The following is a 24711-nucleotide window of genomic DNA, read 5'->3' on the forward strand; positions in this document are numbered from 1 at the left end:
TTCCTTAGATATTTATTCATGTTCTGTTTTATCCTACCTGATGACATGAGTAAAATTGTAACACTTCTACCAGACATTTTTTGGTTTAACTAGGAAAATGGAAGCTTTAAACAGAGAAGATCAACTATGAAATATAAACTTTATATGTGGGAACAGTGGCTCATGGAGTTTTCCTTATTTCTGGGTAAGCCATAATGGAATTTTTTTTTTTTGGCTTTTTGGTGAGGCAGGTGGGTTAAGTGATTTGCCAAGGGTCACACAGCCAGTAAGTATTAAGTGTCAAGTGTCTGAGGCTGGATTTGAGAAAATTTGTTCTTTTGTTCAAATAAATAAATAACCAGTAATTTTAACTGTGGCAGGAACAAGTAGAATATTCCTTTGATTAACTTTGCCCTCCTTTGAGCTTTATTGCTTCCTACCTAGGAAGCAATATGAAGAATGATAAGGAGACACTCTTCCCACCCCTTTCCCCTATAGTCTGCCTGGTACAGTGAGAAAAACCTTGAATTTTCTGACTTACAGAAGCCAAAATGGTGGAGTGAGCAGTAAATCACTGTCACTCTTTCATATTGACCTCTGAAAAACCAGAAAATAGTACCCCAGGAAAAATCCTGGAACAGCGGAAAGACGGGGTGGAACAGTCTTTTAGCCTGGGAAGTTTGGAGGATCAGCAAGAAAGATCCATTTCAGGTAAAAGGGGAGTGCATGCCAGGACAGGAATCATCTCAGCAAGTAAGTAGCAAGCCCCACCTCAGCAAACCATCAGGAGATCCTGAGCCCTAGTGTGGTGGAGCAGGCAAATGCCAACACTAGCCTCCCCTCCCAACCCCCCAAAATGCTTTAGCCAGGAGTACTGGCAGACTCTAGCTCAGAGGACCACCACGTGCTTTTAGCACAGTGTGCAGGCATTCTCTAGTGGTCAAACCTTCCTGTGCTCTGGAGCAGCCCTAGGTGGGCAGGTATCCTCCAGCAGCTAGACCTCCACGTACTTCAGTGTAGCCCCGGGGAAACACAGAAAAACCCCAGCTGGCCTCAGCACACACCAGACACCACCACTGGGATCCCAGGTCAGCACCAGGTAAGATGCCAGGCCCCTACATCCTCCAGCTGCCAGCACCTGAGGCCCCAGCACACAAAGCCAGTGACCAGGCTCCTGGCCCCAACACAAGAAGCTTGGGACTGTGTCCCCTTTACTGCAGCAGGAGAGCTCAGCTTTAAAAACCAGGAAATAGGCAAACAAAATGAATAAGAAGCAAAAATGAACATTGACCATTGATAATTACTGTAGTGTCAGGGAAGATCAAAACATAAACTTAGAAGAGGACAACATTTTCAATATACCTGCTTCTGAAACCTCAAAGGGGAATATGAATTGGTCTCAAGCTCAAAAAGCCTTCATGGAAGAGCTCAAGAAGGATTTTAAAAGTTAAATAAGAGAGGTAGAAGAAAACTCAGAAAAAGAAGTGAGAGGTATGCAGAAGAGAGTCAATAGCTTGGAAAAGGAAGGACAAAAATTGAAAAAAAGAATTCCTTAAAAAATACAATTGGCCAATGGGAAAAAAATCCACTGCAGAAAACAACTCCTTGAAAAGTAGGGTTGGGTAGGTGGAAGGTATGAGACACCAAGAATCAGTCAAACAAAATCAAGAGAATGAAAAATAGAAAAAAATGTAAAATACCTCATTGGAAAAACAACTGGAAAATTGATCCAGGAGAGATAATTTTAAGAAGTATTGGTCTGCCTGAAAGCCATGATCAAAAAAAGAACCTGGAGAGCATCTTTCAAGAAATTATCAAGGAAAACTGCCATGATATCCTAGAACCAGAGGGTAAAATAGTCTTGAAAGAATCCACCAATCACCTCCTGAAAGAGATCCCAAGATGAAAATTTCAAGGAATATTGTAGCCAAATTCCAGAATTATCAGGTCAAGGAGAAAATATTGCAAACAGCTAGAAAGAAACAATTTAAATATTGTGGAACCACAGTCAGGATTACATAAGAGCTAGCAGCTTCTACATTGAAGGATTGGTGAGCTTAGAATATGATATTCCAGAAGGCAAAGGAGCTTGGATTACAACCAAGAAGCAATTAACACAGCAAAACTGAGCATAATCTTTCAGGGGAGGAGATGGACATATAATGAAATAGGGGACTTACAAACTTTCCTGTTAAAAAAACCAGAGCTCAATAGAAAATTTGATCTTCAAATATAAGACTCAAGAGAAGCATAAAAAGGTAAACAGGAAAGAAAAAAAAAACAAACATGTTATTCAGTAAGGTTAAACTGTTTACATCCCTACATGGGAAGATGATACTTGTAACTCTTGAGAAATGTATGTTTATTATGACATTTAGAAGGGGTATATGTAGACAGAGAGGGTATGGGTATAAGTTGACTTTGATGTGATGATAAAAAAAATTAAGGGGTAACAGAAGGATTATACTGGGAGAAGAGGAAAGGAGGAGGCAGAAAAGGGTAAATTATATCACATGAAGAGGCACAAAGACCTATTACAGTAAAGAGAAAGAAGGGAGGGAGGCGAGCATTGTGTGAACCCTACTCTCGTTGGATTTGACTCAGAGAGGGAATGACATACACACACAGTTGGGCATAGAAATTTATCTTACCATATAGGAAGTAGGAGGGGAAAGGGGAAAGAAAAAGGAGGGGGTAGATAGAAAGGAGGGAAGAAGTAGTAGGTGAAAGAAAAGGGAATTGGGGGGGGCCAATATAAGGGAAGGCAGATTGAGAGAGATGGTGGCCAGAAGCAAAACACTGGTGAGTAGAGAAAGGAATGAGAAAAGTAAGGCGGAGCCAAGATGACAGAGTGAAAGCAGGAACTTTCTGAGCTTTTCCCCACAGAACCCACAAAGAGACATCGAGGCAGATTTCCAGCCTAAGACAACCTGGAAGGTCAATAAGAAAGGTTGGTTGCACCAGCCTGAGAAAGGAGTGTGCAGCATGCAGTACACAGCTCTGACCTGACCTGAGCAAAGCTGGAGCAGGCTTCTGGGGACGGAATTGCCAGCAGCAGTGACAGGTTCCAGTCTTCTCAGCCCACACACACCAGAGACAACTTAGAAGGTCAGCGGGAGGGGTCTGTCAGAACTGGTAAGAGAGAAGAGCAGTCCAGTGTAGGGCTACAGGGCATGCAATACAGCCCCTGCACCAGCAAACCAGGAACAGGCTTTGGGAGTGACCGAGTTGGCAGCACTGTTCCTGGAGCTATTAGCCTACAGACTGAATGAAAGGAATGAGAAAAGCATAAAGGGGGAGAAAATAAGATAGAGAGAAAGACACAGTAATTACAACTATGAATGTGAATGGGATGGACTTTTCCATAAAATAGAAGTGGACGTCAGAGTAGATTAAAAACTACGATCCTACAGTATATTGTTTACAAGAAACACATTTGAAGCAGAGAGATACACACAGAGTAAAGGTAAAACGGTGGAGCAGAATATATTATGCTTCAGCTGAAGTAAAAAATAAAAGCGGGAGTAGCATTCTTAATCTCAGACAAAGCAAAAGCAAAAACAGATCTAATTAAAAGAGGTAAGGATGGAATCTACATTCTGCTAAAAGGTACTATATAGGCAATGAAGTAGTATCAGTACTAAACCTATATGCAGCAAGTGATATAACATCAAAATTCTTAGAGAAGTTAAGTGAGTTACAGGAAAAAATAGATAGCAAAACTATACTAGTGGAAGACCTCAACCTCCCTCTCTCAAAACTAGATAAATCTAACCACAAAATAAACAAGAAAGAAGTTAAGGAAGTGAATAGAATATTAGAAAAGTTAGGTGTGGGAGACCTCTGGAGAAAATTGAATGGGGGTAGAAAGGAATATACTTTTTCTCAGCAGTACATGGCACCTACACAAAAATTTAGCATGTACTAGGGCATAAAAACCGTAACGCAATGCAGAAAGGCAGAAATATTAAATGCATCCTTTTCAGATCATGATATAATAAAAATTACATGTAATAAAGGGCCATGGAAAGGTAGACTAAAAATTAATTGGAAATTAAATAATCTAATCCTAAAGAATGAGTGGGTCAAACAACATCATAGAAGCAATCGATAACTTATCAAAGAGAATGACGATAATGGGACAACATACCAAAACTTATGGAATGCAGCCACAGCAGTTTTTAGGGGAAATTTTATATCTCTAAATGCTTACATGAATAGAATAGAGAAAGAGAAGATTAATGCAACTAAAAAAGCTAGAAAAAAAATTAAAAATCTCCAATTAAATTCCAAATTAGAAATTCCGAAAATCAAAGAAGAGATTAATAAAATTGAAATTAAGAAAAGTATTGAACTAATAAATAAAACTAAGCTGGCTTTATGAAAAAAAAACCAACAAAATAGAGAAACATTTGGTTAATTTGATTTAAAGAAAGAAAACCAAATTACTATTATCAAAAATAAAAAGGTAAATTCACAACCAATGAAGAGGAATTAATATAATAATGAGCAATTTTGCCCAACTGTCTGTCAGTAAATCTGACAATCTAAGTGAAAAGGATGAATATTTACAAAAATATAAATTGCCCAGATTAATGGAAGAGAAAATAAAATGCTTAAATAACCCTATTTCAGAAAAAGAAATTGAACAAGCCATCAGTGAACTCCATAAGAAAAAAATCTCTGGGATCAGATGGATCTACAAGTGAATCCCACCAAACATTTAAAGAGCAATTAATTCCAATACTATATAAACTATTTGGAAAAATAGACAAAGAAGGAGTGCTACCAGATTCTTTTTATGATACAAATATGGTGCTGATAACCCGGGAAGAGACAAAACAGAAAATTATAGACCAATTTCCCTAATGAATATTGATGCAAATTTTTAAATAAAATATTATCAAAGGGGTTACAGCAACTTAACACATGGTATGACCAGGTGGGATTTATACCAGAAATGCAGGGCTGGTTCAATATTAGGAAAACCATCAGCAGAATTGACCACATCAACAAAAGTAGCAGAAATCATTTGAGTATTTCAGTACATTCAGATAAAGCTTTTGACAAAATACACCACCTATTCCTATTAAAAACGCTAGAGAGCATAGGAATAAATGGAGGTTTTCTTAAAATGACAAGTAGCGTTATCTAAAACCATCAGCAAGCATTATATGTAATGGGGATTATCTAGAAGCACGTCCATTATTACCACTGTTATTCAGTATTGTACTAGAAATGTTAGCTTTAGCAGTAAGAAAAGGAAAAAATGGAAAAAATTAGAATAGACAATGAAGAAACAAAACTATCACTCTTTGAAGATGTATGATGATATACTTAGAGAATCCTAGACAATCAACTAAAAAAACTAATTAAAATAATTAACAACTTTAACAAAGTTACAGGATATAAAATAAATCTACGTAAATCACAGCATTTCTATATATTACCAATAAAACCTAGCAGCAAAAAATAGAGAAATTTCATTTAAAGTAACTGTAGGTGATATCAAATATTTGGGAGTCTGTCTGCCAAAACAAACCCAGGAAGTATATGAACACAATTACAAAACACTTTCACTCAAAGTCAGATCTAAATAAATGGAAAAATATCAATTGCTTATGGGTAGGTTGAGCTAATAGAATAAAAATGACAATTCTACCTAAATTAATTTACTTATTTAGTGCCATACCAATCAAAATACCAAAAAATTATTTTATAGAGCTAGAAAAAAATAATTAAATTCATCTGGAAGAACAAAACATCCAGAATTTCAAGGGAATTAATGAAAAGAGATGCAAGGGAAGGTGGCCTAACCATACCAGATCCTAAATTGTATTATAAAGCAGCCATCATCAAAACTACTTGGTACTGACTAAGAAAGATCACTGGAATAGGTTAGGCACACAAGACACAGTAGTCAGCGACTATAGTAATTTATTGTTTGATAAACCCAGAGACTCCAGCATCTGGGATAAAAACTCACTATTTGACAAAAACTACTGGGAAAACTGGAAAATTATATGGCAGAAACTAGGCATAGACCACCATCTTACACCGTATACCAAGAAAAGGTCAAAATGGGTGCATGATTTAGCCATAAATGCCAATACTATAAGCAAGAAAGGAAAAAGGAATTAGGAAATTAGGAAAGCAGGAAGTACTTTACCTGTCAGATCTACGAACAGAAAAATTTATGACCAAATAAGAGATAGAGAATATTATGAAATGCAAAATGGATAATTTTGATTACATTAAGTTAAAAAGGTTTTGCACATGCAATGCCAATGCAACCAAGATTAGAAGAGAAACAAAACTGGGAAAGAATTTTTACAGCCACTGTCTCTGATGAAGACCTCATTTCTAAAATATACAGAGAACTGAGTCAAATTTATAAGAATAAAAGTCATTCTCCATAGATTAATGGTCAAAGGATATGGACAGTTTTCAGATGAAACTAAAGCTATCTATAGTCATATGAAAAAATGCTCTAAATCATTATGGATTAGAAAAATGCAAATTAAAACAAATCTGAGATACCATACCACACCTGTCAAATTGGCTAGCATGGCAGAACAGGAAAATGATAAATGTTTTAGAAGATGTGGGAAAATTGGAACACTAATGCATTGTTGGTGGAGTTGTGAACTGATTGAACTATTCTGGAGAGCAATTTGGAGCTATGCCCAAAGGGCTATAAAATTGTGCATACCCTTTGATCAATAGCAATACCACTACTAGATCATAAAAATAGGAAAAGGACCCACATGTACAAAAATTTATAGCAGCTCTTTTTGTGGTACCCAAGAATTGGAAATTGAGGGGATGCCCATCAATTGGGGAATGGCCGAACAAGTTGTGGTATATGAATGTAATGGAATACTATTGTTCCATAAGAAATTATGAACAGGTGGATTTCAGAAGAACCTGAAAAAGACTTACATGAACTGATACTGAGTGAAGTGAGAAGAATCAGGAGAACATTGTACACAGTAACAACAACATTGTGGGATGACCAACTTTGATAGACTTAGGTTTTCTCAGCAAGGAGCTAAGACAATTTCAAAAGACTCATGATAGAAAATGCTATCCAAAGAAAGAAATATGGAGTCTAATGTAGATTGAAGCATACTATTTTCTCTTTTTCTTTCTCATGATTTTTCCCTTCTGTTCTGATTCTTCTTTCACAAGACTAATGTGGAAATGTTTAATATGTTAATGTGATTGTACATGTATAGACTGTATCAGATTGAATGCCATCTTGGGAAGTGGAAGGTGGGGGAAAAATTCATAACTCAAAGTCTTATAAGAGTGAATGTTGAAAACTAAAAATAAATAAAGAAAACTTGAATTTGGAGTCAGAGGAGTTGGGTCCTCCTCATTTTCAGATGAACTGAGGCTCAGAAAGGGGAAGTAACATCTCCACGGTTGCAAGCTAGTAAGTAGCAGAGCTCGGATTCAACCCAAATCCTCTGACTCCAGATATTCTCTTGCTGTTTTTTCTTGGTAATATCTGGAAACACCTATTACTGCTACTATTACTGCTGCTGCTACTGCTACTACTACCACTACTACCACCACCACCACCACCATCACCATCACCACCACCACCACCAAAATTAAGACTTTTTTGTACATAGCCTTTTACCTAAAATCTTAGTCATACTGGAGTTAAGCCAACCAATCTAAATTAGAAACTTCAACTTGGTCTCCTAAATCCTGTGCACTTTATAATATTACCTTGATTGTTGGGGTGGATGGTCCCCATTCTGTGAAAAGAAAATATTGGGCCTAATCTTACTTTAAAGTTATATTAATGTGCAGTAAAATAAGCTATAATTGGTGGATTCTACATAACCCTATGTCTAGGAAGAGAGTTTTTAAAGCAGCAGTTACTACACATACATATTTAGGAAGGTTAGGTGGAATATAATTTAATTGCTCATAGTGTTAAAGTACTAACTGAAAATGTGTTGTTGTAAGCATGCTATATTATAGCTTTTTAAAACAGTGTAGAGAGGAGGGGAAAATTCATAGTTTAGAAGGCCAGATTGAGGAAGTTGGACACCTTACGTCTTTTCTAGAGTTAGTCCTTCACGGGCTCAGTGAATTACCTTCTTTATTTTGTTTGTTTACAGTTTGTAGAGATACAGATTTGATAACATTGCTACAAAAATATATGCCAATATTCAGCATCAAAGACCGAAGAAAGCTAGAGATTTATTTAAAAACAATTCAAGACTCATTTGACATCACCTTCTAAATGAAGTTTAAATCTGAACTGTGAAATGTTTTATTGAGAAATGCTGTTTCAACAAAATTGGTACCAAATGTGCAGCACTAATTACATAGCCTCAAGACTTCCAGTAAAATATGAAAAAAACAGATTCTTTATCAAAAGAAAGTAAACATGTTGAAAAATACTTGGTTAGAGAATGGATAAAAGTGAAAAATTGGTACCTAAGAGTTCATACACAGAAAAGCTGAGCTTATGTTATCTACTTGAAACTAATTTTAATCAGAGGGTATGTCCAAAGAACTTGTTAACTTTACCAGAAGCATTAACTATAATTTTGTGAAAAATATACCACATGAAACATGCAGAATTATCAACTTGTTTATCAGTGAAAAATTGACATAATTCTGAACTAACAAACTTAAATAACTTGTTTCCCAATCTCGTTTCAAATAATTTAACATGGTTCACCTCTTCTCATTCTCAATGATTATGATAAAGTAGGTTTTAGCTAATATAAGATTGACTGAAGTATAGTTGGTAACTTTTCTACACATGTTCATTCTTGAGTTATATCTATGTTTACATGTCCAATGGAACATTAGCCCCTTGATGGCAGGGATTTTATTCAAAGGAAACAGGACAGGAAAAATGGGCCAGGGAAGGTAAGTAGTAGAGTATATTAGGAAGGTATACTCATATAATGAAATTGGGAATCAGAGTAGGAAGCATGCTGGGAAACAGTTAAGTAAAGATCAGTGCAGAGATTTTTTTATTATTAGAATATACTATAGAATACCTGGGCAGAAACAGGAAATAGATCACAAGCCTGACAGATTGGCAAGATATAGGAGTGATAGAAGCCTTCCATCTTCTAGACATGTATTAGAGCTCTCGGTCTCTCCCTAAGTAGAGTGACTAGCAATTTTTTTTTACTTGCCTTAATTATAATTTTATTCTTCATAAAGTAGAGAAACTAACAAGGGGAAATTATATTCTGGATCCATTTCTCACTATCAGGGAGGAACAAATTGCTTGGGTGTAAATGTTAGAAACCTTGAGGAAAAGTGACCACCCCTCCAAGAAGTTGATAAAGGAAAGGATAGCCAAGCATAGTATGACATCAACCCAAGATTTTGAGAGCTCATTTCAAGGGGTTCAGAGAGAAAGGACTGGATAAGATCCCATAGAATAAAGTTGTAGATAGGAAAGAAACTCAAGGGTGAAATTTTGAAGAGACAAAGGGAAATAATTTTGATAAGAAAAAACAGGTTGTCTGAAGAGATGGCTGTGAATGCACAGGAACTCACCAACCAACTTATTTTTAAAAGATATACAGAAGATAGAAGCAAGGGCGGGTAACAGGATGAATTCAAAAGTGTAGCCCAGTACTATAAGAATAACAGTGGGAGTGCTAAAGCTCAGAATGTTCTGAGGCTTGTGAAAAAAGATTAAAAAAAAGGTTTTGGGGTGGGGTTGATTATTGGGGAAAAAAATATCAAAGAAAGAACTTCTGCTTGTGGTAGATGGGACATTGGTAACTATTAAGAGGGAAAAGCCAGAGTTGCTGAGTTATTATTTTGCTTCTCTCTTCTCTGCCAAGGACAATGACCTTTGGATGGGAAAGAACAGAACAAAAATGGCTAATAGAGAATTGATACCCAAGATAAGTAAGGAGATTATAAAACAGCGCTTAGCTGCCCTTGATGAATTCAAGACACTACATCCTCAGGTACTAAAAGTGAGATGCATTAGCTGAACCACTGATATTGGAAAGATCATAGAGAATGGGAAAGTTACTACAGGACTGAAGAAGGGCAAAATGTTATTCTGATTTTCTAAAAAGGGCATAGGATTAGTTTTTATACTATAGGCCAATGAACTTGACTTCCCCTTCTGAACAAAGTTCTAGAAGCACTTGTTAAAGAATAGCATACATCTAGGAAAGGAACCAGTGATCACAAAGAGCCATTAGCATGGCTTTATCAAGAATAAGTCATGCCATACTACCATTATTTCTTTTGTTGAAAAACTGGTAGATGAGAGAAATGCTGTAGCTATAGTTTTAGCAAAGTGTTGGATACACTACCTCATATTACTACTGTGAAAAATGGTGAGATGGAAGTTAGATGGGTTTGGAACTGGTTGATTAGTCTGTCAAAAAAGTAGTCATTAATAGTTCCTTGTTTAGTTGGAATGGTCCTGTGCTGTTTAACTTTTTTATCAGTGTCTTGGATAAAGGCATCTGTGGCATGCTTAGCAAATTTGTAGATGAAACTATTAGAGCTGAAAACATAGCTAAAACTGGTTGACAACATCAAGATCCAAAAAGATCTTGACAGGCTACGGCATTGAGCTAAATTTAATAAGGTATTTAATAGAGTTAAATGTAAAGTGTTACATAGGTTCAGAAAGTCAGTTTTGCAAGATTAAAAAAGGGGAGCAGTTTGTCTGAAACAGTTCTGGGGGTTTTAACAGCTAAAAGCTCAGTACAAGTGTAATGTAGAAGCCAAATAAAGCAAATGCTATCCTGAGCTGCATTGAGAGAGGCATAGCTTTCTAGAATAAGCAGGTGATAGTCCCTTTGTATCTACTCTTGTTAAACTACATTTCAGGGTTTGTTTTATTTCTTGGTGCCAGAGTTTAGGAAGGATATTGATAAGCTATAGAATATTCAGAGAAGGGCAGCCAAGATGATGAAGAGCCTTGAGTCCATGCCATGTGAGGATAAGTTGATTATCTATGTGACCTCATGTGTGAGGGTTGGGCTAGATAGCTGCTGTGGTTCTGTCCAGTTTTAAATCTATGATCCTCTGTTTAGCTTGGAGAAGAGAAGACTTGGGGGAGATAGTAGCTCTGTTCAAGTATTGGAAGATCCACCATGTGGGAAAAGAGACCAGACTTGTTCTGTTTGGCTCCACAGGGTACAACTAGGAGCAATAATTGCAAGTTGCGGAGAGACAAATTTAGGCTTGATGTTAGGAAGAGCTTGTTAACAATTAGAACCATCTGTAAGTGGAATGGGGTGCCTTGGAGTGGGTTCCTCTTGCCTGGCAATCTTCAGAGGCCAAATTGACCACTTGCCAGTTGTGTTGTAATGCGTATTCTTTTTAGATTTTGCGTTGGATTAGATGGCTGCTGTGGTCCCTTTGAACTCTTAAAAATCTGTGATTTTTGTTGTTGTTGTTGTCTTTGTATCCCCAGTGCCTAATACACAGTAGGTACTCAGTAAAATACTAATTGAATTTGTTGAATTGAATGTCAGGCATAGAGCTGGAAATGACAAATAAAGCTTTCCTGTTGCAAGATAGTCATGTGAATCTAAGTTAAATATGTTGGACCTGAAACAAATGAAAATTTAAAAGTTGTCTGTGCTTTTTTAGGGTTTGGAAGGGTGGTAGTAGTCAATGACAGCTGCTGGATGATTCAGAGTATTTTGTTGATTGATAAGATTATAGTAGTACTTAAGCCAGTTATTTTTGAAAAGAGAAAAAAATCCACTGTTTACATATATATAAGCAGTATTTATTTACAGCTTTAATCCTCCCCTTGATTTGATGGGAGGGCAGAAATGGAGGGATCTGATTCCTGTGCTACAAAGTGTTCTTAGAAATGCCCAGTTTTGTCTATAATCATTGAAAGGAATAGAAAGGTGGAGGGGATGTAATTCTGCTTATATGGTGCTAATTTTAATTTTTTTTCCTCTTCCCCTATTCTTTCTAATATAATTACAGCAGCTAAATCTAGAAGATTCTTCAGATTTTTCCACACTGTCCAAATCATTGGAAGAGTTCTACATCTCTCTGATCCATTCTCAGCAGTCAGCAGAATTAAACCATTCTGAGCCTGGTTGTGTTCAAATTCTGCCAAAGCAAATCCAGCTTTCTACAGCAGCAGTTACCTGTAATTTACTTCCCACAGTGGTTGATTCCCAGGAGAAGCACACTGGTTTAAGTAGGTTTCAGTATTCCCTTATCTGCAAATGAGTGATAAATGTAATGTTGTATTCTTGATCCTATATTCGACAGGGATCCTGGTTCTTTTTCATAGATACATAGAATCTCAGTGTTAAAAGGAATATTAATAATAATTTAGCCCAGCCACCCACCCACCCAGTGCAGAAATCTCTTAGAGATTGTTGTCTGATTTCTGCTTGTACTATTCCATTGATAGGGGATTCATTACTTTGCAAAGTCAGTGAGTCATATTTTGATCTGCTCTAGTAGTTAGGTTTTTCATAATTAAGGAACTTTGTGTCTTATTTTTACCTACTGGTTTGGTATCTGGGGAGACTGCAGCTTCTTCCACGTAATTGTCTTAAAACTTTTGAAGGATTGCTATTTAATGTCCCTTGTTCTTATCTCCACTCTTCCAGAAAAAAGTCTTCAGGCTAAGTACACTTGGTTTCTCCTGCCATTGCTTATGTAAAATGCTTTCCAAATAACCATCGTTCTGGTTGCCGTCCTTTCAATGAGTCTTTAATTTGTCAGTGTATCTCTGTGTACCTCAAACTGGAAACAATATAGTCATAGATAGTCTGATTATAATTAGTGAAAACACATGGTAGTACTTTGCAGGGTCCAAATAAATCTACATACTTACATTTCTATTAATGTAGACTAAAATTGCATGAAATTTTTCAGTAGGAAAGTCACCTCGTTGCCTCACCTTAATATTGTATAATTCTCATTTACCTGTTGTTTTCAGGTCTTCCTTAACTAATTACACAATTAATTGTTTTAACCTAAAGGCAGGATTTTATCTATATCCTTATCATATTTCATCATCTTTGTTTCAACACATTCCAGCCTGTTGTTATTCTTAATTTTGATCCTGTTATCTAACATTTCTCTCAGTTTGTGTAATTTGCATATGTGAGTATCGTATCTTTTTTATTTATCTGAGTTGTTAAAAATATCAAATAGGACAAGGCTTAAAATAAGGCCCTGGAGCATATAAGTGTATATCTCTCTCCAGTTTAACATCAGTCCATTTATCAGCTCTCTCTGGGTATAGTTTAATTAGCTACAGAACCACCTAATTCTATCATTTACATCTTATATCATGAGATACTTTTGTAAAATTCTTTGAGAAGATCAAGATAACCCTTTACCTATGGCATTCCTTTGATGTCATCAAGCTTAGCAATTATCTTAGCATTTTAAAAGATTCATAATTTTCTTGGTGTGGGTGCTGACTCAGCTAATACTTCCAGTACTCAGATATTCTTCATGAGTTTTTGTGGGCAAAAGAAACTCATAGCTAGTAGCTTTTCTGAATTTAGCTAGATTGATTCTCAGAAAGTAGGTACATAATATGTCTTCAGGCCCATACTCAAATTCTTTATAGATTATTGGCACTTGCCACAGATCTTCCATTTTTATGGTATGGTATCTGAGAATGGATGATCTCTCTGTTACAGTAATGCGTCAGAATAGGACTTTATTGGAGAGACTGCCTAGTAGGCAGAAACAGAAATATAGTAAACTTGGCATGACTTGTTATTTATTTGTTTGTTTGTTTGTTTGTTTGTTTATTTATTTATTTTTGACAAGAGCTGTGATTCATTGGTATATGAACACCTGATGAGGGAAATCCCTTTACCAATGCAGATCAGCATCTACTCTGTAATTTATAGTCTCACGGAACTACCTGAGGCATTGAGAAGTTAAGGGGCTGGCTTAGTATATATTAGAAGTAGTACTTGAATCCGGGCTTTATTGACTTTAAGGGCAGTTCTTGATCCACTCTGCCATGTTTGATTTACAAACTTTCTCTCCTTGTTAACCATTGCCTTTTTTTACTAAGTGTTCACAAAGCATAATCCACTATAGAGTTTTTGCCAGATTATCAGCATCAAGTTTACTAATCTGTAGTTTTGAGAATTCATTATTTTCTTCCCTTTGAATATCAGGGCATTTGCCCCATTCCTAGTCTTCTGGTCCCTCTCCCTATTTTCCATCATTTCTCAGCAGTCATTAACAGTGGTTCGTTAGTGACATTTGCAAGTTATTTCAGTATTCCGGAATGTAATTTGTCCTGGGGCTAGTAGGTCTAAAGTACTCTCATACTATCTTTTTAGGCTGTATCTGAATTTTTATCTGAATTTAAGATTTTTGCTTACTCTTCCATCCTGAAACACAGAGTAATTGAGTAATTCCTGTGCTTTCTTGGTGTTGTTTGTTAACATATTTTGTTGCCCTCAGAATTATTTGATCCTAGATTTTAGATACATTTGTGCTACTCTCCTGTATTCATCTTGGTCTCTATTCCTATCTTTCCATCTTGAAAATTTTAGTTTTAAATCTGAATGCATCAAAGAGTTCCTGTGCAATCACATTGGGTTCTTATTTACTAGTTACTGTTCTCTTCCTTGTTGGGATTATTCCCAATTATGTTGTCAAAAGAATTTCTTTTTTTTTTCTCTGACAATAGCCAGCATTTATTAAGCATCTTCTGAAAATGATAGTTCCTGCCCTATAGGAACTTAGATTCTGTTGAGGGGAGGGAATGCACCACATATACAAAAAAGCAAAAGAGATACCCGGACAAAGAGCCTTAGGAGCAGTTGAGCAAGAGAATACTTTCAGCTATGGGAAGATTTCATTGGTACCTTGAAGGAAGGGAAGGATTCTGAAAAGCAGATGAGAGCATCCATTCCAAGTCCAGGAAGTTACACAAATGCTTAGAAGTAAGGAATGGCATGTTGCATTTATGGAATGACCAGTGGTCTAATTTGGCTCAGACAGAGAGTTCATGAAAGGAAGCAATGCAAAATAGGGCTGGAAAGTAGGTTGGAACTATTATAGGTGGATGTAATTAGCAGATTAAGGAATTTGTGTTTTATCTTAAAGGCATTAGGGAACCACTAAAAGTTTTCAAGCAGGAAAGTAACTTGGTCATACCTGTACATGAAAAAAATTTTGGTAGCTGCATGAAGTATGAACTGGGAGTAGAAGCTAATGGAAGCATGGAGTTAAGTTAGGAGAGTATTTTAAAGATTCAGGCAAGAGGTCCTGAGCTGTTAGTAGAATTTCTAGGGAACACAGTCCTCACAGTTTCATGAGTTCCTGAAGGATTGTGAGTGGAGAGAAGGATTAATGCACGATATATCATAGAGGTAGAATTGATGACTGCGTCATTATGTTGGACAAGGAAGTTGAGGAAAAAGCAAGAGTCATAGATGACTTGGAGGTTTTAATTAAGCCTACATGACTGGGAGGGTAGTGATGCCATTAACAGAAATTGAGGAAAACTACAAGGAGAGAGCAGGTTTGAGGAAGAAGAAGATGATGGATTGAGTTTTATATGTGCTGAGTTTCTGACAAGACATCCAGGCAGAAATGTCTAGTAGGCAGTTGGAGATGTAGGTCTGGAGTTACAGGAATGATTAGGGTTGAGAATTTGGGAATTATCTGCATAAAAGTAATAATTGAATACATAGGAGCGAGTAAGATTACTAGGAGAGAGAATTAGAGAAGAGGGATGAAGTCAGGGCCTTGAGAGATATCCACATTTAGGAGATAAAGGAAGATGATCCAGCAGTGAAGTAGTCAGTAGTAGTCTTCAAGCAGAGGTTATATGATCACTTGTTAGAGATATTGTAGATAGAATTCTTGTAGTCCAATATACTGGTTAGACTACATGGCCTTTGAAAGGGTATCTTCCACTTCTAATACTATAAAGGCAATAGACAAGGAGAACAGATTGGGGTTGAGGGACCAGAGCTTGTCTAGTGAGAATAAAGAGCAAGTTTAAGAGGACAGGAGCAGGGAAGGAAAGAGAAATAAGGACAAGGCATTGTAACCAGAGATGGGAATTTCAGAGTTTGGGGTGACTGAGGTTGTGGAAGTTGAGATGAATGATCTAGGAAGTCAATTTTTTGTACAGTGTGAATATTGGAAGTTTACTAAAACATAAGGAGAAGAATTGAGTTTGAGAGCAAAGACATTTTTGTCAAACCCAGCTAGGTGCAGAACTCATTGAGGAAGAAAGGAAATGTGATCAGGAGGTTGGTAAATGATAGCAGCAAGGATTTAGATGGAGTGTTATTATCAGATAGTCTGAACTTCAAAGGTAGTAGAGAGGTTGCTGAATGATGGTGACAGTGAGGAACCATATTTTGCCTTAGTCTGTAGTCAAAACATCATCCTTATCTTTCATCTTAATTTTAACAAATCTTTCTCTTAAGTCTAGAGTAGTTGAGTATTTTCTTCCTTCACCATTACTAACTACAAAATGGTATGGTCACTTTTTTCCACAAAGATTTCTGTCACTCCCATATCACTAAGCAAGTCTTCCTAATTGGCTAGAATTTTATGCAGGGTATCGTTTACCCTTGTTGAAAACCAGTTTATTGATCCCTTGGCAACCAGAATCTAGCATGGTGACATGTACATAATAGACACTTGGTAAATGCTGAATTGAACCAAAGATTTGGACATCTTAATTTTACCTTTGACATTAGCCTGGAATTAGAATAAGAATATCTTTTTTGAAGGGATCCATTTGAATGCTTATTTTGTTGATGGTAGTAAAAAGAAAAACTGAAGGACTTTTTTCTGAAATCTTACTTCGACAGTCCAACAAGTCTGTAATTTCACTGATGTGGGTAAAAACCCCTCCCCCTCTTTTCATCCATTGTCCTTCCATAAATCCTCCTGGGGAGTCTACCCAGTGTTGGACAGAAACTCATTTTATTTTCATGCTCTTTTCAGGTTTATTTTTCCTGCTTTTTTGACAATTTCATCTACTAAGATTGTCTTTTTTTCTTCTTCCCTTTATTCTGCTTACCATCCTGACATAAATTACCTTTGTCTTAATGCAACCTTTCCTGAACCATCTTCTCCCTCCTAACTCAAAATTATTTTGATGTATTTCTACCTCACACATTATGTGCCTTACCATTGGAAATTATTGACTAAAAGAGGAGGAATCAATGCAGTACAACCTAATAGAAAGTGATATAGTACAGATAGAAAAGGGAGGTAGTAAGTGCATATAGCTGTGTGCTTATTTTCCTTCTGAAAAATGTCCTTATGTTTTATTTTCTTCTCAGAGGAAGCTACTCCAGGAAATATGAAGAATGAAGATTCCTCCAGCCACCATGCCCTTGCGATGTTCAAAGACACAACCTGTGCCCAACAAGGATCCATGGAACAGATCTCTTTTATACTCTCTCCTGAGCACAGTGTGTCCCAGAAACTCTTCATTCCTCGAAGCACAGCAACAGCAGCATTAGGAGCTGCAGCCCGTCTCGCCATGTCTAGTAGCCTTCTACATTGGTATCCCAGGTTAAGAAGAATGGAAGCATGAGGGGAGGAGAAAGGAGGATAAATAAACTAGATGCGGTTAGATGGGTTAAGCATTAGTATTCTCCATATCCAAAATGAAGAAGTACCAAGGCAAAATGACTTACCGTAGTTGATGTATCCTGCCTTTTCCTTATTGTGTGACTGTACATTGGCTCTCTCATGCAAACAGTCCACTTTGATTTAGAAAATAGGCAGCTGATGTTATTTTTTTAGTAGAGATAGTTGTTATGCTATATGGTTATGTTGATCTTTCTTTTTAACAGTGATTCAAATTGATGGTTGTTCAGTGGAAACCCTATAATTTTTCTTTTTGCATATCTAATAAGAAATGGGTAAAGTTTTGTGATCCATGTTTAGGAAGAAGAAAATATAATAGGAAGTCTAAATTTTTTTTTCCCTATTGTTGAATTTGAATTTTTTTAAAATGAAAAGAAGTGATAATTCAATTCAGTTACCTTCATTGGCTCTGCCACTATATTACAACATTTTCTGTTCTTAGTAATAAACCTATATTCCTTGGAGGCTTTATTTTTGGCTTAGTTACCTCACTTTGATTCTAAAATTAGGCCATATATATTTGTAGTATAAGGAAATCTCCTAAAGAACAATATAATAAGACCCTAAAACTTTAGCTGTCTTCCATAGCTATAGCTAGAAACATGTGAAGAGAAACCTAGTGAGAGTTCCTAAGTGGTACAGTTTTAGCATTTATAAAATAAGCATATCCCCTAGTACGCCAGCCAGATTCTGTGACTTGCTTTTTTGATGTTCTGTTTAGTTCATAGAAAAATAGTACTTATTTAACAGGGCTCTTGAACTAAGTAAGCAATGCTAGTTGACTATTCATGGTAAAATATAATATTTTCTACCAGATTGACATCTACTTTGCAGTTTTGAAGAGGATTATTTTTTCTCCACATATTCTTCCCCACAGTAGGCAGCAGAAGCTATTCAAGAGATGCATGAGCAGTTGAAGCAGCTTGAATTACCTTATTGTTTGCAAGGAAAAAGCACGATTTACACCTGTTGGATAGCTCTTACTGTGCCTTCAAAGGAGAAATTTAAACCACAGGTCAATTAGGTTCAACTCTGTCCTTTCCATCAGTTTTATCACTAAATATCTATCAGTGGAAGGAATTACTTATATAAATACGTTATTCTGTTTAAACAAGATTATTGTTTACCCAACCTCCTTTCTGAAAGAGTTACATAGTAATGAAAAGAGGCAACCCAGTTGCTTTGGATGCTGATAAGACAGAAGTTGGAAATGTTTAAAAATGTAAAATTTTGAAAAACCATTTTACTGTGATTATCAGAATGATGACATGCCCATTTTTAATGTACTTTTTAATTTCACTGGTGGTTAGCACAGCTGACTGGACTAAAATGGACCAGGATTGTTATCTGAGCAGCCGTGCACTAGGAAACTTCAGTATGAGTCAGCGTTGCTGTGTGACCGTTTGGACAGGATTGGATGTGGGTGGGAGAATTCCCAGCATGTAGTGTAGGTTTCAGTAGTTTTCTGAATGTAATGGTGGGTTTCCAAGAGTTGAACAACTTACAGAATGATGATCCTCAGGATCTTCCATGTAAGAGAAAGAACCAAGTAAGGAAGAGTATTCATTAATGTCCTTTTACCAACTCTGGCATCTAATTTCCTTATCTGTGTTTTAGTGCTTTATACTTTGAGATACTGCTAGTAACTTTTCCTCTGTAGATGGAGTTCATAAAGCAAATGTTCATCTGCTAAAATTACTGTCCTTTAAATAATACAACCAAATTACCAGGAAAAGCTCTGCCAAAATGTGAAGTGGTTTTTCTTAGTAATATAATTAGCTCTAACCCACACAGAACAAACTTCACAACTAGGCAAATTAGATGATGAGGCAAATGCATATGGGTCTTCTGATAACTGGCCAACTTACCATTAGCCATGTGTAGAGAATCATTTAGGACCATTCAAAATTAATCAGTGTCAACATACTTTGAAAAAAGATTGTTAACTTCTGATTTAAACAGAATAAACAAGAAAGTCAATCATGAGAAGGTACCTGTGAGACATGGACTTCTGAGTCCTTTCATTTAACTTGAGAGAGCCAAATGATTACATTTCCAGCAGGAACTATCATTGTGACTTGAGCTAATAAGCAGACTATTTACTCAACATTTGGAACCATTTAAAAGTAGGTGATGGTCCAGGTTTTGCTTATGAGCATATCTAAGAAAGAGGCATGGTTTTTGGTTTTGTTTTTTCTTTTTCTTTTCTCAGGCCGTACTGGTACTCTGTGCTTTAGGAGTTAGTGTGATCAAATTTCTTGTATCAGGAATTAACATAATGGCATCAACTATACCAAAAGCAGGGACCTCTAACTTTTTTTTTTTTCTGGTAAGCAACTGCTGTTTTTGGGAGCATAAGACATAGTGCTTACGAAGTATGATTCTGGACTGGTGGTTAGGGTACTGCCAGGCAAGCCACAGGAAGCAAGGGGAGGAGCAATGCCAAGGGTGGCAGCAGTTGTAAACTCGCCAAGTTCCAGCTACTGCATCCTTGAAATACTCGTTCCCATGTAAACCAGGAAGAGCTTGGGGGCATCTGGAATCACTTATCTCACCTTCTCTTCCCCTTGAGCCATGGTTCCTTCAAGCCAGTATTTCAAATTTCAAAGTCAGAAGGTGCAGCTTCATTATGAGCCTTCAGAGGGTCAACCCCAGTGAAAGAAAAAGAAGGGTACATGCTTAGGCCTTGGGTTCTTGAGCACTGACAACTGTACGTGTGGGTGTTTTATTCAGCTGAAATGTGAACAAGATTATCATGAGTCAGAAACCAATGCAGAATCAAGGAATCACCACAAAAAATTTTACGTAGCAAAATTTTTCCAACATTTTGAGAGCTTTTTCTCTAGAGATTAAATTCTTTTTATCCAGCAAGCAGTAGGACAATTCTACACCATCGTGCCTCATTCTTAAATTGGGATAGCTACCATATATAACTATATATATATATATATATCATATGTAACTATATCATATATAACTATGCCACCTAATGTGCATCGTTCTTCAATCTGTAATTTAAGCTCAGCATCATTCCTAATGACTTACATACCGATTAAATTTCACCAGTTTTTAAGGAACACCCTGTAAGCTTTCACTGGATGTAAATAGATGGATCACTGGGAGAAGCCTTTCTATTCAGCTGACGGAGCCCTGTAGATAGATAAAACTTAACTGTTTAAGTCAGTGATTTTTCTAGTACAGAGACTAAGAACTGAATCATCTACTAGTTTCTTTTCTGTGAAATTGGAGTCTTGGCCATAGACCAAAACAGACTATATAGAATGTGTCTCCAGGATGAAGCTCATAGCTTAATTTTCTTGGTTGTTGGCATAGTAATAAAGCAGTGACAGTTTTCTGCTTGTGGATAGCCTTTGTTTCAGATGATAGTGTTTGAGTGAGAATAGGTTTCTTTCTGAACTTGTGAAAATGGGTTTTCTAGAACCATTTTTACTTGAATTACATTTTATCTTGGCACAACTTGGAAGAAGAAGCTGAAAGTCCCCTGATTCAAGAATGGCTACGTCTTCACTTTTCGTGCTCTAACACAAGGCTTTAAGGTTACATTCTAAGGGAAAGTTATGGGTGTTACAGGAAGTCAGGTAATGTTGGTATTGAAGCTAGAGGGTAGTAAATGAAAAGAGTGCTGTACTTGGTGTCAGGAGACCTGGGTTCAAATTCTTGCTCTGTTACGTGATGTGTTGCTTCACCTCCCTGGGTCAGTTACCTTCTCTGTAAATTGAGGGAAGCTAGAACTAAAGTTCTTTTGATTTCTGGAGCTTGTCAGTGGCATTTTGGTTTTCATTCCAGACCTCTAGGTTTTATAGTTAGAATGTCACATCTGTTTTCTTAGGAGTTTTCAGCTATTTTTTTCATAATTAGCTACTGACCTGTTGATTCAGCAGGCGTTGAAATTTTATTTGTCTGTCACCCAAACAGAATAGCTAAGCAAAATGTAGAAATTCTCTTTGGTTTTATAAAAACAAAGTTAGTGTTCCACTTACCTAAACTACATTTTTTGGGGCAGATACCAGTAGCCCTCATCTGCTTTTCATTTTCAGATTTATCGCCCATTAAAAAACTCTGTTGTTAATGACTATTCCCTCCAATGTCATCTAAAAATATTTGTGGATCCATGTCTTTGGAAAGGTTTGAAAGATTTCACCTGATTTTCTTTCCTCATTGCCTTGAAGAAGTAGACTCCTTTTATAAATAAACTTCATTTAGAGCTGGAAAGAATTCTAGATCCCATCTAGTCTGGCCTTTTCTTTTAAGGTGAGGAATGTGAGGCCCAAGTAAGTGAAGTAAGCTGCCTGAGGTCACAGGGCTAGTAAGTAGCAGAGGCAGGAGGCCCAAGGCCTCTAACTCCAGATTCAACACCTACGTCCTTAACAGGCTTCCAGGCTGATGACATTTTCAGAGTCCTGTCATTGGCATAGTTTGCCTTCTATATTCAGTGAATGTGACTGTGAAAAGCTTGATTCAAACACCTCAGCCTGTCTTTCACCTGATTCCTAAATGGGGTCTCCATATATCAAGGCAGAAGAATCACTGATAGATAATTCCCATAGTAAAAATGTACTTTATTGTTTAAAATCTCCCCTAATTGCATATATGTATATAATATCTTTTGGTTGAGATACAATACTCCCTTTGTTCTAATTTTTGCTGCTTAGCCTGTGAAGACTGTTATAGAGTCTTCCAATGATATACCTTCAAGTGGTCAGGGATTTGCTATAAATCATTTTCTTACTTCATTACATATTTACTTCTGTTACAAAGATGTGCAGCCTTAGTCATTCATGTGAGCATATAGTCAGGTACCAAAAGTAACACATTTTTCTGAAGGTTGAAAATAATACTGTTCTTGTCTTTATCTGGGAGTGGAAGACTACTTACAAGAAGAAGCAGGAGAGAGAAGTGGACAGACATTGTAGTTAAGTAGTTATATTCATTGTTGGTGGTGGGGAGGATTTATTGAAAAATATAGATATAGTAAAATATTTCATATCATTTATACAATTCTGCCATATCTAAATTTGAGTAAAATTTTGAGTATCAGAAAGATAATTTCCCCCAAACTGTTAGGAGTTTGTGGAGTTTCTAGCGTTTTACCCATGTTCTTGGGATTAGCTGCAATTTAGTAAACTCTACAAAAAATTTGGGCCAAGAGGAAGTGAGTTTTGAAATTTAAAAAAAAAAGCATACATTAAGATAAACTTTTATTGAATCAGTAAAACTAAATTCTGTTCCTAGTTGTGCTTGTGAATTAGCCAAGCTTATCTCAGTCACACTGTTCATTCTGGAGACAGAAGCATATAAACAGGTGACACATAACTTTCTGATCTAAGATGAGAGAAACTACCATATCTTTTTGGTAATATTCTGTTTGTCCAAGACCATGATAGTGGGATGGTCTTAAGAAATGAGCCAACATGTATAACCTATATCAATTGCATACTTTCTCAATGCTGGGGGAAGGGGAAAAGAGGGGAGTTATTGGGGGATTTGAAACTCAAAAAATTATAAAAACGAATGTTAAAAATGGTTTTTACGTGTAATTGGGGGAAAATAAAATATTAATAAAAGGAAATGAGCCAGATTCAAGTAGCTTTTATGGTTAAAGATCAAGTTTTCCCACATTTGGAAAATCATCTTTAATGAAGTGAGTGCACTGTATATTATTTCAGTGTTTCAAACTAATTGGACTAATTTTACATTCCTTTTGTTTCCTCCTATTTGAAATAATTTCATTTATTAATATGGTCCAACTAACCATCCCTCTTTCATTTCCACTGTTGTATTCTGAATAGCCTTTAAAAAGTATCGAAATAAAAACTCTGCCTCACACAGTAATTACCATGACCAGTTTGACCCCAAAGAAGAGATAAGGAAGTGTAATGCCTTCCTTTCCTTGAAGAAGTGGAAAAATCTCAGTGTAGAATGTTGCATATGCTGTCAAATTGGGTGGATGTGTCTGTTTTGCTTTCTTGGAAAGGAGAGTTCATCGGATGTGTTAGAAGATTGGGGAGGAGAGAGAGGAGGTATGTATCCAGATATGACTTGAGGTGACTACCAAAGGCATCAATAAAACTTTTTTTAAAAATGAAACCTTTTTCTTTTTTTAAGGAAAGGATGTGCTGGAAGGGTTCTACTGTGATCATGAGGTAAATGTAGTCCCCTTTAACTTTGGATTTAGAATTGAATGAAGCACCATTGAAGGCAATATAGAGAAAAGAGCATGTCTTACCTACTTGGATTACTCTCTGTAGCACACATTCATTTGGTTCAGGTTCTCGTGAGGACTTGGAATTTATGAAAGACAAAGTTACAAAGCAACTTAAGTGCTATTTCTTACCATTCATTAGAAGCTTCTGCATCATACTGCAGGTCAGGGATTTGAACCCATGTTTCTAGTCCTCTGGCTTCACTTCCAGTGTTCTTTCCACTGCCCTTTCACTAGGATAAACATTGAGGGGGGTTGTAAGAGTTATGTAAATTCTGTTTCTGTAAAATTATCTTGCTGTCCTTCATTTCATAATGTTTTTTGGATTCCCAGGGATTGTTTTGGTAATTGACCCTTGAAACTTACTGCTGCCCCAGTCTCCTACTGAAATTCCACCTGCCTCCCCATTGTCTTAGTGTGTGTCTGAGCTACTTACCCTTTATCCAAACATTAAGGGACTAAAGCACCCTTCTCCTTCTTAGCCATTTTGGCTCTATTCCAGAGTTTAAACATTAAATTAGATTGGCCATAAGAGTAATCAACTTAAGGATCAGTGAGCCTACAAGAATGGAAAAATTCTAACAGAAAAGAGAATCTTTGGTTGTATTAAGATTATAAAGCTCACTGCTCTGTGTTTGGCATAAAGTCAAGTATGGACTTCTCCTTCCTTGTCCCATAAAGAGAAAGGGGAGAATGAATCCCGACCAAAAATATCCGAGGAGTTCCCTTATTTTCATGACCTAAATCTCCTTCAGCTAAAATGCCAGAAATAACTTCCACCATTTGGTGTATCTCTGCGAGAGGTCCCATCTGCCATTTGGGGGAATAAGATGGCCAAAAATCAAAAATCATCTTGTATCTGTCTTATGATTCATATAAAGATCCTCTCTCCTTTCCTTTCT

At 36.6% G+C, this 24711-nt stretch overlaps 1 protein-coding gene across 1 annotated transcript in view; it reads left to right on the forward strand.

Moving 5' to 3' along the window:
• Positions 1-17690, forward strand: part of TDRD5 (tudor domain containing 5) — a 54298-nt gene extending 36608 nt beyond the window's left edge. Inside the window, 2 exon segments of the mRNA XM_027868569.1 lie at positions 11950-12169; positions 17274-17690. Of these exon segments, the coding sequence (XP_027724370.1) occupies positions 11950-12169; positions 17274-17530 (477 nt within the window). The 3' untranslated portion in view covers positions 17531-17690.
• Positions 17691-24711: the final 7021 nt, after the last annotated feature.

The sequence above is a fragment of the Vombatus ursinus genome, unplaced genomic scaffold, assembly GCF_900497805.2.
Source record: "Vombatus ursinus unplaced genomic scaffold, bare-nosed wombat genome assembly UNPS02014789.1, whole genome shotgun sequence".
Lineage (NCBI taxonomy): Eukaryota > Metazoa > Chordata > Mammalia > Diprotodontia > Vombatidae > Vombatus > Vombatus ursinus.